The sequence below is a fragment of the Eurosta solidaginis genome, chromosome 2 (genome assembly GCF_040869045.1).
Source record: "Eurosta solidaginis isolate ZX-2024a chromosome 2, ASM4086904v1, whole genome shotgun sequence".
Classification (NCBI taxonomy): domain Eukaryota; kingdom Metazoa; phylum Arthropoda; class Insecta; order Diptera; family Tephritidae; genus Eurosta; species Eurosta solidaginis.
In genome coordinates, this window is record NC_090320.1 from 296181877 (window position 1) to 296199327 (window position 17451).

Sequence of the window (17451 nt, forward strand, 5' to 3'; positions counted from 1 at the left end):
GAAGAGAAAAGAGAGAAGGAGACTGAGAAAGAGATAGAATGAGACGAAGATGGAGATAGATGAGGCGAAAAATACGGAGGGAGGAATGAATACAAAGATTAGGAAAAAGTGTAGAGGGGCAAGAGCAGAGTTAGACGGAAAAAGCTTATTAAAATGTATAAAGATGGACCAAAATTAGGGCAGAACAACGTCTGCCGGGTCTGCTAGTTTTTATTAAAATTAATATATACACAACAATTATTTAAAAGAAAAGTTATTTTTTCATAATGAAAAATTGAATAATAATGAACATTTTTGAAAATAGAAAAATCAATATTGTAAATCATACTAAAATTACAAAGTTCAAAGTAACATAATATCAAAGTTAAATAAAAACAAGTAAAGGTGTCTAAGTTCGTCTGTATCCGAACATTATATACTCAGCGTGAGATTGAATTGTACATTCCATTTCAGATAAATTACTTTTCTACATAACACATGGCACCGCCCGTTAAAAAAAAATGTCTCCCCATTTCCTCTTACAATAAAACTTGATAAGTGAAATATGATTCATTCAAAACTATTTTTTGCTAAGTTATAGCTTATTATTCTAGTCTACGACCCTTCTAAACTTGTTTTATATCTAAGTTACCGCGGTGCCACGCCGATTTTTTTTTAAATTTGCAGTTTTTCCTATTTATGGTTATAAATCCATTTGAGAAATGAAATACCTTTGATATAAAGCTCCTTCTTGCATTGATATAGCTTATTTTATTCGTCCACGACCCTTTTAAAAGTCTTTTATATAAAAGTGGGCGTGGTCCTTAACCGATTTCGTTAATTTTTCTCCAAAGCATTCCTTATAGTAAAGGCAACCTCTCTGCCGAATTTCGTTACGACAGGTTTAACGATTTTTGATTTATGATTAATAATATTTGTAAAATTGATTTTATTGGGCGGTGCCACGCCCATTTAAAAAATTTTTTTCAAATTTTTATCAAGTCTCAATATCAGTCCACACGTCAACCTTCAACATTTTAGGTGTATTATTTACTAAATAATCAGGTTTTTTGTGTTTTCCAAAATGTTTTATATATAAAAAGTGGGCGCGGTTATCATCCGATGTCGCTCATTTTCAATACCAATCTATTCTGGGTTCAGGTAAGCTCGTGTACCAAATTTGGTGAAGAGGTCCAAGGTCGTGAATACAAAACAACTGCTTGGAAGACTGGTTTAAAAAATTGGACAAAATCCGTTTATAACAATAGGAACTTGCAGAAAGGATCAGGTGGAAAAAATTCCGAGTGCATTCTCGTACCCGATGCTCAGTTGAGACAATCCTAGCACAAAATCTGATAATTGTTGCCAATTTCAAAATGGGTGACATGGCTCTTGTGCAATGTTGCAGCCATTCATCTTTACTGCATAGCAAGTCCATGAAGGCTTCTATGGTCATTACGAAGTTTAGTTTTTAACACATGTAACAACATGTTTAGAAAGTTACAATGTTTAGAATGTTTACTACAATTACGCGTTGAAATTCATTTCAGCGTTTTATACTTCTGGCTAGTTCCAGTACTTAACCTTCCTGACCATTTCGTCGGTCTGTCAGACCGATGAATAACTTTTGTGAATTCAAAATAGGGCAACTCCGTCATTCTCTCAGTATCTTCATTATTTCTCATTATACAACTTTTAGTGTAACAAGTGCGTTTGAGTTGAAGTGTTGTACTGTTGATTGCTAATCAGACGGTTTGTGAGACCGACTTATAGTTAAGTGTAACATTTTCGTCATTAAGCATTTTGTAATTAATTTTTTTTAGTGTTCCTGTTTTTTCTTGAATTTATTTTAATTTTTTGTTTACAACAATTTATAAATGTTGTGTTTTGTGAATGAATTTTATTTTTATATTCGGTCTAAGATCAAAAATGCCAAAGTATTGTGATAAAATATAAATTGATGCTGTGAGCTAAAAAACTTAATTTTGTTTTTTTCTTACTCCAGTTATTTCAGATTAGTTTGTTAAATATGTCCACTGCACAGGTTTTGAAAATTTTAGAATAGTTTTGAGATACCGAGAAATACTTGAAATCGGTCTAAGAAACCGAGAAATGTGAATGTGTCGCAAAAAAATTAAAATAGTCACGAAGGTTAAGCTTTTTTCTTCATAATAAATAATTTTTCTTTTATTTTTTTTTGACAGATGATGGGAATGTGCTTTTCTGAACGGTTGAGTTGATCGAATACCGAATGAAAATTCGTTCGATCAGCTCTTTCGACCACAGTAGAAAATCGAATTTGTCTCACTATAAAGGCCTATGTTATATTTTTCTTTTATTTCCTTAGTTTTTTGGAATATAGTTTACACACTCGCACCAGTGTTTAACCCGTATTATTTTCTTACATTTTTTGCCGCCTTCTTTCCTAAAGTAGTGTCATATTGGTATAAGCATTTTAATTCGCAAGAAAATAAAACACTTTTATTTATTTATTTCATTTTAATTATGTATATTGTCTTTATATTATAAATCAATTTATAAATGTATAATATATAATAAATGAAACATTTATAATATGTATTTGTAAAACTCAATATAAGTATTGCAATAATACGTGAATCGAAAAAATACAATTCGTTATACTTAAAATTAAAAATATGTGAACATGTTCAAACATGCATTTGAAAGATATTAATAAACGGCACGAATATCTTAAAAAAAAAAATCAATGTGATACTTGACTTTTATCAAAGTAACTTACTTAAGTGGTCATGTCACATTTATTACAGGCAATCGTAGTTAAGGATAGGGTGATAAGTATCCAATAGATATTGTTTAATGAAATTAATTAAAAGATTTTTGCATATTTGTATGTGAATGTATATTTAATTATTTTCAATTGTTCTATAACAACTACAACACAATAATTGGAGGAAGAAAAAAAATAAAATAAAAATTATTATAAAGGTCGTCTAAAAATGCGACAAACTTTACCAATATGTAAAAAATAAAGAAAACGATTAAATCCAATTAAAAAATAAGCTTTTAAGTATCTCGGTATAATCAAATTTAATATTTTGTCAGATATCGAGTTAGGTTTCTTTCACAAATTGCCGCAGATATAATCTAAAACTACGTCTATTAACTATGTAAATTGCATATTTTTTATGAATGTATGTGTGCGTATATTGCAAGAATACAGCTCTTCCGGTTGTGTTGATTTATTTTAAATAAAGTTAGTAACAATTCTCAAATGCTGATTGTATTGCAATTGCAAAGTATTACGTGCAACATTACCCAAATATTTCATAAATCGGCTCAAGCAGTTATTGCAGAAGATCCCAGAATTTGTCACGAAACGCTTTTTAAAATTCAAAACTATTTATTAAATGAAGAAAAGGAAACACCAAGGCCCGTAATCATAGTCGAAATAAAATAGAGTATTATTGGTTAAACATGGTTCTAAATTAAATATCATTTTAAGTCTGTTATAGTCCACTTAAACACTATTTTATCTCTAAAAAAGTATTTTAAATTTAAAATGACATGAGCCCGATTAAAATTTTTTAAAATAGGTTTTAAATTGGTGGTCTGCTGTCAAAAAATGCGAGAAATTAAACAGTTTGCTTTTTAAACGCGATGAACTTAAATTGAAGTGAAAAAGGCTTCCCGACAAGCAAATATACGTCACGAGCTAATTTAATATACCTAGAATGCGTGCCGTTTGTAAATGTTTGTGACGAAAATTAAGCGCCAAATACATGACACGAACATTTCCGCGAACATTCCGCAATCTTGTTCGCAGCTTTGGCCATACACCATACGAACTTTTGGCAGAACATTAGTTCTCTTTCAGACAGCGATGAATACGGACAACAATTGTGCTGCAGCAATATTGCTCGCTGTGGCAATTAATTTTTAATTTTTGATTCACGCCGGTATTGCGCCCGCAAACTACTTATTTTTTTTATAACTGTATCCTTTGTGGCATCAGGATCTACTTCTTTTAATTTTTCGATTAAAGTCGCATAATCATTATTCTTTTTAATTCTATTACAATAATCTTTGCTTTTTACTTGCCACAATGATGGCAAAGATTTATACATTTCAATAAATTCACTCAGAAATTTTTTATTGTCCACTTTACTTTTCCACGCACGTCTGTTCCGTTCAGAAATTACTACGATTATGAGCTATTTCGCCATACACGCACCAACAGTTCGCGCAAATGTTCGCCAAAAATTAAAATATTTTGATTTTTGGCGAACATTTGCGCGAACTGGCAAACACCACCAAACACGACAGAAAAGGTCGCAGAAACATGACATAACGGGAATGTTCGCGGAAATGTTCGTGTCGTGTATTTGGCGCTGTACACAACCTTAAAATGTGCGATGGTTACTTGGCTCCACATATGCGAAATCTTTAATTAGACTATTCCGCATTCAAAGATATTTGTGAGTTTTGATATTTTAGTATCTTTTGAGGAAAAAGAAGCATCCTTTACTGATTTTGGCATTAAATTTAGAAATAAATATTCAATGGAAGGAATTATTTACCACAGGCGTCGATTTTTAATACATGCCAAAAAATTTCGGGGGAGGTGTCAAATGACGCGTTTTAATTTTGGAAGCAATAACCCGAAGGCGGCAAAGTAATGTTTGCAAAAAAAAAAAAGTTCTAGACTTTCATGTGGTTGATGCAATTTTGGTGATATTGTTTTACATAGAAAGGAATTAACTAAAAAGGCGTTTTGCGCTGATAAAATTTTCACCAGTTTCGCAGCCGTTTGAGGGTAATTACTCGATTTTTTGTGAATATCTATTAATAAAAGAACAATTTCTTATTTACGACTTCTAATTATTGAATTACATTACAGAATTCTTGAAATAAATTCTGCTGGCATTTGCTTTTGTGTCTTCTATTCCCCTTTAAGCAACAAAAATTTTAAGAACTGCTTGGTACGGGCGCTGCTGAACTACTTCCCCCCTTTATCACCCTCTTCGTCTCTGTCATGATCGACTTGAGTTCAATAATTTTCTAATGAAATAGGGACTTACACTTTGCAGGTCCATGTACAATGGCTCAACATTCTAGCTCACTTCTTTCCTATGGAAAACTATACTAAATTCCCTTTATTTATGCTGACTTTGCGAAGACAAACCTAAATTTGGTTTAACCTGATTATCATTGAATGACCTGCATACTTATTAATATCGAGGTTAGAGATATCCCTATTCGGTTTCGGGTATATTAAATTAAACTGCTTTAACGGTTAGGACCACCTAAAAAGGTTTTCATCATTTTGGCCGTCACATCTGTCTTAATGAAAACAACCTTTCTTCACAACATTCTTACAGACTATATAAACCATTCAACATGAATACGAGTGTATGAGTAGATAGCCTTGTTGCTTCCTTTGCTTTAAGGAGCCCAAATCCGCTTTAACAACTTATTCGTTTATGTTGCGAGATTTAAATAATTTTTTAAGAACGAAATTAAGTAAATTTTTTATAAATAAGTATGTTCATGTTCAATTAAAAGATTAAGCACTCAATTTTAAATTGACGGCTGACGAAAAATAGCGAATTTTTACAAAACGTTTGCTAATAACTTTTAAATAGAATTTAATGATAATTATCCGCCACCGGATAGTGATCAAAACGCGTTTTCAGGTATTCCTCTGACAATTTTTGTGGTATTGTTTTTTAGATGTTTTCACATCTATATACGTTTACGCTTACACTTTATATGGACTGCTAAGAACAAACTTTAAATACACCTCTGAAATTCTACTACTAAATTTCAATACTCAGATGTAACTGAAATATGTGTCTATGTTTCACCCTCTGCACTAATTCTATGTATTCGTCCACAATTTATCACAACTGATTCAGCTATATGTTATACACAGAAATACAACAGAGGGTTGTGCCTCCGCTTTTCGGTACACCCTGTGCTGTAGCTAGTTGTTTAACCACTGCCGCTAGATGGATCTCCTAAGGATTATCTAAGCGAGGATAGGCGTTTTTTTTTCATGCGCAAACGAAACGTATACGCGTGTAAAAAACACACGGCTTTTGTCAATTAAAGAATTACCATTTTTTATTCGTGGAGTTAAGTAACCACGGTTGTAAGGAACAGGGTGAACTTTTAAAATTTCTAAAAAATTTATTCAGAGCGCCAATCAATACCTTTTTTTCATTCAATACCTGTCCATGCTTATTTTAGCTGAAAACTGTGTTTAATACGTCTATGACAGACAAAAATTTTAAATACCATTTTTAATTTAGCCAAGATTTTAATTAAATAGTATTTTAGTCAGCGACTATGATTACGAGCCAAAATATGTGAGAATAGTTCTGGCGCAATTTCACCACCAATACAGAAACTATGTAATTTTAATCGATTTACCGTCTTTACAGATTACTTCTAAGTCGTTTCCAAGATTGCGACGACCCAATTGAGGTCAATTATTCCTAAACGAATTCGAAATCAGGCAGTCTAGCCTTAGTAGGAAAGTCACAAAACTAGTATATTGCGTTCTAAAATGAATTTGCTTGCCAAGATTCATTCTTTTAAAGTTTTTATATATTTTCGGTGGAGTTTTCATTTGATTTCGCCCATTTACAATACCTATCTTTTATGAGCTTAGATAAGATTGTGTACCAAAATAAGCAATTATATTGTGACGAATATTAGTAACACTAAGTGATACTCACATCACTAATCTGATACTAAGTAAATAAAGCCACAACAACAATAAAGCAAGCTGCCACACTTGTATGTATGTAAACAAATTAATCATCATGTACACACATCTATACAAGCAGCAGAGAGATACTCACAAACGCATGCCATCATCAGCTACTACTTCGCTCACTTATCCACACGCATATGGTTACATACTACAAATACGCGCGTATGACTGGTGACCAGGTAGAGGATTCTAGAAGAAGAAACGTCGACATTTGGACAGAGAGTATAAAAGCAGCAGAAGCTGAGTAGTCCGTCATCAGTTTGATTTAAGCACGCTACCAGTTGCGAAGTGAAGTTTAATTGCGAAGTACTTTCAAAGTAGTCTAATAAAGACCATTTTTGCATTATTGAATATTGGAGTTGTTTATTCAACAGTTTAGCGACACAAACGTTAGTAGAAGGTTGCAAATAAGCGGAATTTCGGTACAATATATTCAAGTAATCCTCTAAACTAGAGAACGGATATAAAAAATGGTCGTGGCCTCCAACGGATTTCCGTTTATTTTTACAGCAAACAGTTATCGTCATACAATAGCATTAGCTCTACTAAAGGGGAATATAATGTAGTCACATACCATAAATATATTTCAAATTTAGTTAAGATTTGACCTTTAATAAATTTTTGTTTAAAAAGTGGGAGTGGTCGTCAATTGATTTTGCTTATTTCCACCAAGTATATATCGCAACAATAAATCTTTAACGCCTTTCGATTTAATGCGCGCAAAACTTTAAAATGTTTTCTTTGTATTATACTTTAAAAATTTCATTTTCGATTTTATCGTTGGACGATTTCGACCAATCCAATGAATTATCTAATTTTTCCCTTCTTTATTAATTTTTAATCTCGAAAGTCTGATTTCGCCTATTTCGATTCTATTATGGGCCGGCGATCTTGGCTCAATCAAGTTTTTTTTTACGATACTGACAATTTCGAAATGTATATCTAGAGGTCCACACCAAAATGAAACATTTACGTAATAAGTAGTTTCGAGAAAATTGACAAAGTATATTTTGCCATTGATACCAAACGAAAGTTGGTTTTTTTTATATGAAGTGAGTTTGCCTTAGCATAGATAGGCATAAAACCAAAGGGGAAGTTCAGTATTAAATTACTATGTCCCTTTAGCCATTATAAGCTATTAGAAAATGTAAACGTAACGTTTTGGGGCGACCAGTATTTAAATGTGATATCAATCTCCGTACATATAAGAAAAAATCAAATTGCTGCAAAAATTATATAACCTCCAGATTAGCGGTCTTGGTAGTTGGGTGATTAATACCTAAGTAAAAAAATTTTTTAATTTTTTAAAAAAAAAATTTAAATCTTTACTTTAAGTGGAAACTGCGGAGAAATAGCACTACATGATGGTTTCAAGTCAACTTAATAAAGCCTTGGTTGCATTTTTAAATTCGCCATTCGAAATTTCGATAGATATCTGCAAGTGGAAGTGATCTTCATTAAAAGGCCAACCTCACCTATCCGTGGCGAATGCTGTTGCATTAACAACCGAGGCTCTGGCGACCCCGAACTCCTCATGGATCTAGCGGGTGGGAGGGCGGTATGGCTTAGAAGGTCGCATGGAAATCGCACGAAATCTACCGGATCTGCATCCTGCGAAGGACCACCAACATCGACAACACTCCCCAAGACCTTCGGGGAGTGTCCTTATCGCTACAACAACAACAACAAAAGGATTTTTTTTTAGAATATGTAAATGTTGTTTTTTGGTGTGGACCTCCACATATGTATCTCGATTCTGTTCAATAAATTACAATCCACCGTTATCCGTTTATAGTGTTAAGCCCGATTTCTCATGTGAACTTTAAAATTTATCTTCCCTATAAGCTCAATTTTGTTCCAAAAGATATTCGTTTCGTACGGATAAACCTTAAAACTTATGTGTATGAGAAAACTGCCCTTAATACTCTGTGTGGCAGTACAGCTTCTTTCATATGTATATATGTGACCTACGTGGCCTGGAACCATACAACAACCCTCTTGTGCGAAAATACTGTTCTTCACTTTTTGAGTGATTCTTATAGGAAATTCACAAATCGAAATTAAAGCCAAATCGGACCACAAGTACAATTTTTTTAAATATTTCGATCCATGCGCCACCTATCGGAGTTTTTTCTTATTATTGCTTTGTCATCGGGTTCTGAACTATATTCTCAGTTTCAAGCTTGTAGCTTATCGGGAAGTTAATTAAATTTAAATTACAAAATTCGTTCACAACGCCCAGCCGCTACACAGAGTCAAGCTAAGCAAAACCTTTAAACGCGTTTTTCTCGAAAACTTGTTTTCGCACAATAGGGTCGTTTCGTGATTCCAGGTCACATATTTGTATAAACTTAAAGCGTTTTGATTTCACAGCATCTCTAAACAAAAATCTAAGTCGGACTTTATTGTATTGAACGTTAAAAAATGAAAAAAAGCATATACATATTATATGCGACTGATCATATTTATAAAGCTTCCTCTGTGCTTTTTTCATTTTTGGGGGAATTTTTTTCGGGATTTTAATCGTCTTGTCTTCCTGGCCTTAATCAACACAAGCCGGTATCAATAACAACAAGAATTGTTCCTTTAAAGTTATAAGATATGAGTGCATTCTAAGCGAATTCGCTATGTTTTTGCATAGAATTTAACATTGAGTGCTTAGTTTCTATACTATTTTTGATTTTGCATTTTTGCAAAATTCTGCATTTAAAATGATTTTCTTTCTCAACTAATTTATTTGCTTTGCTTGCATACGTGCTTTCCAATCCTCAATCGTCGCTTTGTTCAAGGTTAGTTGATTTTGTTTTATTAGTGTTATTGTTGTTTATGTTGTTGTTAGTGCTTTTTGTCTTTGTTGCATCAGTCTCGTTGTCATTCATGTTGTTTACATTTTCATTTGTATTGATATTCGGTATTTGATTTTCATGTGCTTCATTCCAGTCAGCAGCAGATATTACGCTGCCAGAGCACAACAATAACACATCTGCGCCAGCACCAGCCACAGCGCCATTACGACCACCACCACCCAGAATGTCCAATTCAGGCTCACCAACTTCATTCGAAGTGATTGGTTGTAGTGTTGGCGGTGGCGTTGGTGTTTCAACCCCAGTTGCAACATTTTCAGACCCAGCATTAACTGTGACCTCAACAGCGTTCAAATTCATTGCATTTACTCCACCACTACTACTTGCCAAACCGCCATCATTTACGGCTTCGCAATTCTCAACTTTTGGCAATTTCGGCTTGAATGTATTATTTCCTGCATTAAGCACATAATTTTTAAATGGATCAGCATATTTTGCTGCTTTGCTGCCAGACGAAGTTGTATTGGTATTTTGACGCATCCGTTGTTGCTGTGTACTAAAACTTGGACTTTCTGAACGTGCGCGTTGCAGTTGTGGGCGTGTTGTTGTTGCTGTTGAGGCTGCTGCTGCCGCTGTGCCTGTTTGATGATCGTGTTCATGATCACGTGAACGACCAAATTCAAAACCATTTTGCCAATGTACATGTACATTTTCATATGAAGGATCTTCATAACGATGGGCGGCCGTATCATGCCGGTTCAGTTGTTCCGTTTCCCGTAAGCGATTGAAAGCACGCGGTCGCGTATTGAGATCGCGTCTCAATGCAGCTGCTGCTGCAGCGCACGGTGCATGTAGATCAGCATTGGCAGCACTAAAGCGCACCAAATCATGTGGCATCATGCCTCCTAGACGTGGTGTGTAATAAGGGTTCGACATGTGCGAAGCGGCCGAGGCAGTATCACAGCCTCCACAATCGCGCGAGAACATGAAATTGAAATCGATAACCTGTGCAAAAGGGCGAAGAAAGAAAATTTAATTTCGTGGTTACAATACAAATCTTTTTGGATCAAACTTGTTTGCTTTGCGCAAAAATTTTAATGAAATTTTTTGTAAAAACTTATGAATGGAAATTTAAAATAATAAAACTGTTTCCAGTGTCGTAGATGTTTTTCCTAGTGAAGTTCCACTTCTTTTATATTACCACATCGTCACACCTACCTTACAATCAGGCCCCTGTCCAATCCATAGCGGTAACCACTTATTGACCAAAAGCCATTGCAGACTGGATTTAGAAATGCGATTTAAAGTGCTCGAATTATTGGCGGTTTCTGGGCAAATCGAATTATTCGTTGCTGCTGTTGTCTGTTGGGTTGTGTTTGTATTATTTATTGGTTTTTTGGCAATTGCGTTCTTAATTGAAATTGCTTTATCTGCAACAGTGCTGCTGGTATTGCTTAAAGTGTTTGATTTAGTGGCGCTTAGGCCGAGCGCTTTTATTTTAGGTATTGCGCCTGTTTGGCGATTACCAGACGCAGTAGCGACTGCGTCATTGATAGCGTTTGTTGCATTATTCATATTACTTGCATTATTACAACTGATGGATATGGGACCAGCCGAAGCTGAACGCGGTTCCCGTTCTTTCGTATTGTTTGCAGCTTGAAATGAAAGAAAGACGTAGTATACATTTTGAGTTTGAAAATTTATTTAAATATCTTACCTCCGCTAAACTGCATAGATAATTGTTGTTGCTGTACATTGGCAACCGTTGCAGCTGTTGCAATACCATTAATCATACCCCCTGTAGTACGATATATATTGCTCATGCTTTGTGCATTCTCACCTTGCAAGCAACTAAAGAATGATGAAGCGCTATTTTTTACATTACTGGGATCCTTTTGATTACCAACAGCAGACATATTCAATGCAGCTGTTGTGGGAATATTTGTAGCTTGTGGTACAGCGCCACATGCTCCTACTGCACCCACTCCACCTATTCCACCAGCACTAGCAATGGGTGGCGGAACATTAGCTATACTCGAACTGGCATTTAATCGTATATGACCCACTGTGCCAAAGTGCGAATGGCCGAGTACTGCATAATGGCCACCTAAATTGTAATGATCGATATTGCCACAGGAGGAGCTTAAATGGCGTTCTATTCGTCCTATACCATGTCCAATAACATCCAAACGCCCATAGACGCGTGCACCGCTGTTGTTCCCGGTATTTCGGTAAATTGGTTCATCGCGTATTTGCTCGTAAATATTTTCGTAACGTAGACTGGGTTGATAATTAAAATTGTAGTAATTTTGTGATTCCGTATCGTCAAAGCTACGCTGACGCTGAGATGCGGTGTTGGGGCTGCCGCTATATATAGAAGGTGGTGCTGCTTTGGCTGTTGATGCATGTGCGGTGTTGAAGCGATTTACTTGAAAGAGAAAATGCAAAAAAATAAAAATTAATAGACACAAGACAATCTATCAATTTTAAATTTGATAATAGAATTTGAGGGAAATAGAGTTCGAGAGGATGTAGGTTAAACCCAATAACTAAATTTTTTCTCGACTTGAAATTATGTAGTACGGCGCATTTGGTGCGAATTCGGTTTGGTATTCCTCTTACCCTGGAGTTCTCCATACATTACATTTTCGCCTGCAAATAGTACTAGCATCCTTCACATTTTTTTTTTAAATATTGACCTCAAATTCTTTCTAAAATTCACTTGAATTCGCTTCGGGATAATCGGGTCGTATTCGCAATAATGATGAACGGCGAATAATAAATGTCGGTTGCAAATTCGTCCTAAAATTCAACATTATATTCCTTCTCAAACTCAATCCAATTTTATGGCGAGTTCGCTTTGTGTTTTTCGCTTTGCTATCACTTATTGCTTTAAAAATCACTATAAACCCCACTTTGGTATTCGCAATAAAATTTGCCCAAGTTTCGGCTTCATATGAAAGGGCATTTTGCGTCCTTTTACGATACGTTGTACTTTTATCTCCAAGCATGTAGTTGGCTAATATCTGAACTTATAAGTTCTCGTAGGTATTGAATTAAAATCAGAAACGGAAGGTCGTAAGACTGCGGCACTGTGCTGGCTTTGGCAGATGCATATACAATTCAAGAATATCTAGAACTCTTACCTCCTTGTAAATCAATGTGAAAATTTCGACGAAATCCCAAACCAGAACGCACAGCACGCGGTACATCGTAGGCTGGAGAGATGGTATTGGTGCGATCATAAAGATCATTTCTATAGCGTATATTCGGTAAAATGCGTGGCTGATTGTTGTTGTTGATGTTGCTGTTAGCATTTGCATTATTATTGGCATTGTTAAGATTGTTTAAATTGGGTGGTGGTATGGCATTAGCATCACGTTGAGCTTGTGGCAATTCATCAGCAGGGGCAACAGCATTGACGCCAGCAACACCAGCAGCAGCTGCGACCGCTGCAGCATTATATTGTTCCAAGGACTCATAGACGTTTTCATAGTGTGGATGATTTTGTTGTTGTTGTTGCATTTGAGAAGCATTATTATTGTTGTTGGGATTATTGTTAAGACTTAAATGTGCATCATTACGTGGTGCATAACCAACTGCACCTTCTACATTACTGCCTTCAGCTTGACTATTTTCATCATCTATGTTTGGACCGGCTGCTGCATTTGTTTGGCTAAAAATACACGTGTATGATCAAAACGGGATGGTATTTTTAGTTTAATGACAATGCAACTTACCGTGCTATTGCGCCCTGCTCTTCCATTCACATGGGCTTATCTATCATACATACACCCGCGTAGCTGCGTCCGATGGTCATTGAAGAGGGTAAAATGCGCCAAGTATCAATTTCGGGACAGTAAACCTAAGATGAATAGTAAACACAACCAACCGCTTTACTAATTTTACATACACATATTCGTGTAACTCACCTCAACGGAACCTAAATTCGAAGTGCCATCATCACCGCCCACAACATAAAGCACTCCATCGTGAGCCACAACGCCTGCATTGCGACGACAGAAAGCCATATCAGACACTGCATGCCATTGATTTGTTTCCGGATCGTAAGCCTCCACAGACTTGCGTACCATTGGTCCATCATGCCCACCCACAGCATAGAGTATATTATTGAGTACACCAACACCAGCACCAGAACGGCGTGCTGACATATCTGCCACAGGACTCCAAGTGTCGGTTTGTGGATTATAACGTTCTACAGATGATAAGCATTGACGTGAAAATCCATCGTACCCGCCCACAGCATAGAGTAAACCATTTACAACACCCACACCAACTGAACTGCGTCGTGTAGACATTGATGCTATAAGACGCCAAAGTTCTGTTTTGGGATCGAATACTTCTGCGCTGCATAATCCTGTGGTACCGTCAAAACCGCCTACTGCATAAATGTATCCATTTAAAACAGCCACACCTAGCGTTGAGCGACGTGCTTCCATGCTATTACAGCTAAGCCATTGATCTGTGGCTGGATTGTAAACATCAACGGTGCGCACGCGCAATGAACCATTGAAGCCGCCAATGGCGTAAACTTTATCTCCCAAGACAGCCAATCCGGCGCTATAAGTGAGATTTAAAAATGTTAAGTTTACAATAACAACATCTTAAACATTATAAATAAACATCGTTTTGGATAGAGTCGCTGGCCATTTCAAATTATTTGTACTTACCGACAACGTCTGTTTGGCATTTCTGCTGCTTGGTACCATTTCTCTTCACGCAAATCATAGCATTCCACCGAACGTATTGCTTTTGGCGCTTGACCACCTATTGCTAAGAGTATTTTAGGCAAACCTACAGGCTTACGTGGTATGGTACGAGCAGATTTGGTGTCATTCGGTAATAAATGATAGGTCAGCGCTTCAATTATCAAATTTTTGCATATAATATTCCCCTCTAACAGTGGTTCCTTATCGACGCGTTGTGTTATATATTCTTTAGAGAGAAAGGGCAAACGAACATGTTCCATAAGTGTTGCAGTGTATTGTTCACGCATCGTGGGATCATAACGTATCCAAGATATGACACATTCATAGACCTTTTCTTCGCTTGGCACACATATGCGATCATTGCATATTAAATTTATTACTTGTTCATGATTTAAATTTAGAAATTCATCAAATTGAATTACTTCACTGAAAATATCAAATGAATGAAGGCGTTAGTTTAGAATTTTGCAAAGCTTATGATAAATATTCTTTTTTTTTTTTTTTTGGGATTTGTTATAATGGCTGGAACGTTTGATTCCACTGCCAGGTAATTCTTCAAACTTGACAAATAATTCAAAAATATTATTGTAGAATTAGTTCTTGACAAAAATTCCAATCTTGATATGTTTTGAATAATCTTGCAAAATTAAATATGTTTTTGTGTTCTTATATTAATTATAGAAATAGTTCTTGACAAAAATTCCAAGCTTGATATTCTTCTTGTAAATCTTCTTCCTTGTTTTTATATCCAGTGCAAGTTGGCCATTTAACTTTTCAAATAATATGTATATATATATATGATATTTAATTATTTAAAAATAAAATAATCGGATAAATGAAAAGAAACAAGTTAAAAGGAATAATACCATCATTTATTAAAAATCAATTTTCGCTTCATTAAGGAAGTTAATCAATTGAGTTACTTTGGTAAGATTCATATTAATAAGAATATCATTAAAAGAAAAATTATTAATAAAAAGATCATATGAACTTCTAATCTCATTCAAAAAACGACAAACAAAAGTCTTATGATATACATCATCAATCAAACCACACCTACAATAAGGAGAACTGAAAACTCCAATTTTGTGTAGATATGATTTATCATATGTGTGACCAGTTAAAATTCTGTTAATTCTTTTAATATCATAAGGAGGCAAACTAATTTTACGAAACCAACAAAAGTTTGCATTTTTTTAAAAATGGAAGCAAACAAATTTGGATGATCCTTTGAATAATTTAAAAAATTTAAATAAAAAGCATCGAAAATCATATTTCTTAAAATTTTTTGAGCCTCAGCAATAGTGAATTTAACATTTTTAAAAAAGCCATCATAAATAGCCTTTTTAGCTAATTCATCAGCTTTCTCATTACCATAAATGCCAACATGACTAGGTGTCCAAATAATATGTATGTTATCAAATTTGCTATCAATAATTTTCTTATGAATTCTAATAGCAATAGAATTAACAGTATTATTATTTTTTAAAATTTGACATGAAACTAAACTATCAGTAAAAATAACTACATTAGAGCAATTATTAACAAAGGCAGCATCAATAGCTTCTTCAATGGCTAACAATTCACCAAAAGAAGAAGAAGCTTTAAATGATAAATTAAAACAAACTTCTAATCCAATATTTAAATAAAGAATTCCACAACCATTATTATCATCAGAAAGAGAAGCATCAGTATAAAAAATTACGAGATTTATAACATTTAAAATTTCATTATAATGATATTTAATAATATTATTTGGCAATAACGATTTTTTCGTAGGTAAACTTTTATCAATAATTAACAAATTCGATCGAGAGAAACCATGAATAATCATATCAATATTATCAAAAATTGACTTATATTTTTTATAAATAGAAGAATATCTAGAATTACAGTTCATATAATCAACAATAGAAGATTTAATTGGATCGTTATAAGCAAAGATTTTAACTAATTCTTTAGTCATAAGCAATTTAGAACGTTCAATAGGTGGTTATTTGATAAAGCATAAATGGTATGAATAGGTGTAGAATGAGTGACTCCCAAACACCTTCTAAGAAATTTATTTTGTAAAGTGCGTATCTTAATAGAAGAAGAAGATGAAGTATTTACCAAAGATGTACTCGAGTATTCAATTTTAGATCTAACTAGGGATTTGTATAAATTCAGCGCTTTCTGAGGATGCAGACCAGACTTAATATTAGTTAAATATTTGAAATCAGTGCATTCACTTCGTTTTCTGACGTCGTCGCGTCAAGTTCGGTTTTCCCCACAACTCAACCGCGTGTTATTAAGGGGCTTTACTCACGCGGTTTGAGAATAAAATGGCGGATAGTGCGGGAGTCGAAATGACAAAAATTAATTAAAAATACTTACGAATTGTGCGCTGTATCGTAAAAATATGCAAATTGTGCAAAAAATGACAATCATTTGCTCTCGGGCAAAAATCCTAAAAAACTTTAAAATAAAACATGCACTTTGTGCAAAAACATACATACATATAATTGCTATCGTGCATAATCAAATTTAACATTGAAGTGTTAATAAATATATCAAATATATAAACAAATTTAAAATTAAAATTAAAAGAAATTAAAACACAAGTAAAACTTTCGTTTTACACATATACATACATTACTTTATGATACTATCATCAAGTGCAACAAACGGAACATGTAACGGGGTAGTGATTACCTTATATATAAATGACGAAAATGCATACAACTGCACCGGGACAAATAACGGGATAGAAAATATCCTCATATTTTAATGTACAGTCATGTTCACATGACGAGTGAATATGAAAAATAATCAGCCCTATTCTGCATTTCGACTTGGATTGGAATTTTTTCGATTTGGCAATTTTGGTATTCTGTGTTCCAATCTCTTTCGATCCAACTTCGAATCGTTCGATTTTTTGTATTCTGCATTTCGATCGTAGTTCCGTTTTTCTAAGTTGCAAATTAGTTGGCGGAAAAATATTTTATTATTTTTTTATTAATTTATAACAGAATTTTAACAAAAATGTAAGTAAAACTTGTTAAGAAACGTAGAAGGCTTGATGATGATTGTTTTTTATGTTTCCAGGTCAAAAACAACATGTCGATGTCGAAGTCCTTGGACGTATTTGCCCCGCAAAAGTATCTAACACATACTTCAAAGCATCCTTGTTAAGTCG

At 34.4% G+C, this 17451-nt stretch overlaps 1 protein-coding gene across 2 annotated transcripts in view; it reads right to left on the reverse strand.

The window, feature by feature from the left end:
• Window positions 1–2458: 2458 nt before the first annotated feature.
• Window positions 2459–17451, reverse strand: part of kel (kelch protein) — a 28175-nt gene continuing 13182 nt past the window's right edge. Inside the window, exons 4-10 of one of the 2 annotated variants that reach the window (XM_067768635.1) lie at window positions 14235–14699; window positions 13476–14124; window positions 13284–13408; window positions 12690–13219; window positions 11261–11971; window positions 10762–11198; window positions 2459–10548 (exon numbers count right to left, since the gene is read on the reverse strand). In XM_067768635.1, the coding sequence (XP_067624736.1) occupies window positions 9508–10548; window positions 10762–11198; window positions 11261–11971; window positions 12690–13219; window positions 13284–13408; window positions 13476–14124; window positions 14235–14699 (3958 nt within the window). In that variant the 3' untranslated portion in view covers window positions 2459–9507. Of the gene's footprint in view, window positions 10549–10761; window positions 11199–11260; window positions 11972–12689; window positions 13220–13283; window positions 13409–13475; window positions 14125–14234; window positions 14700–17451 lie in introns of those variants that run through there. The other variant, XM_067768636.1, reaches the window with a different exon arrangement.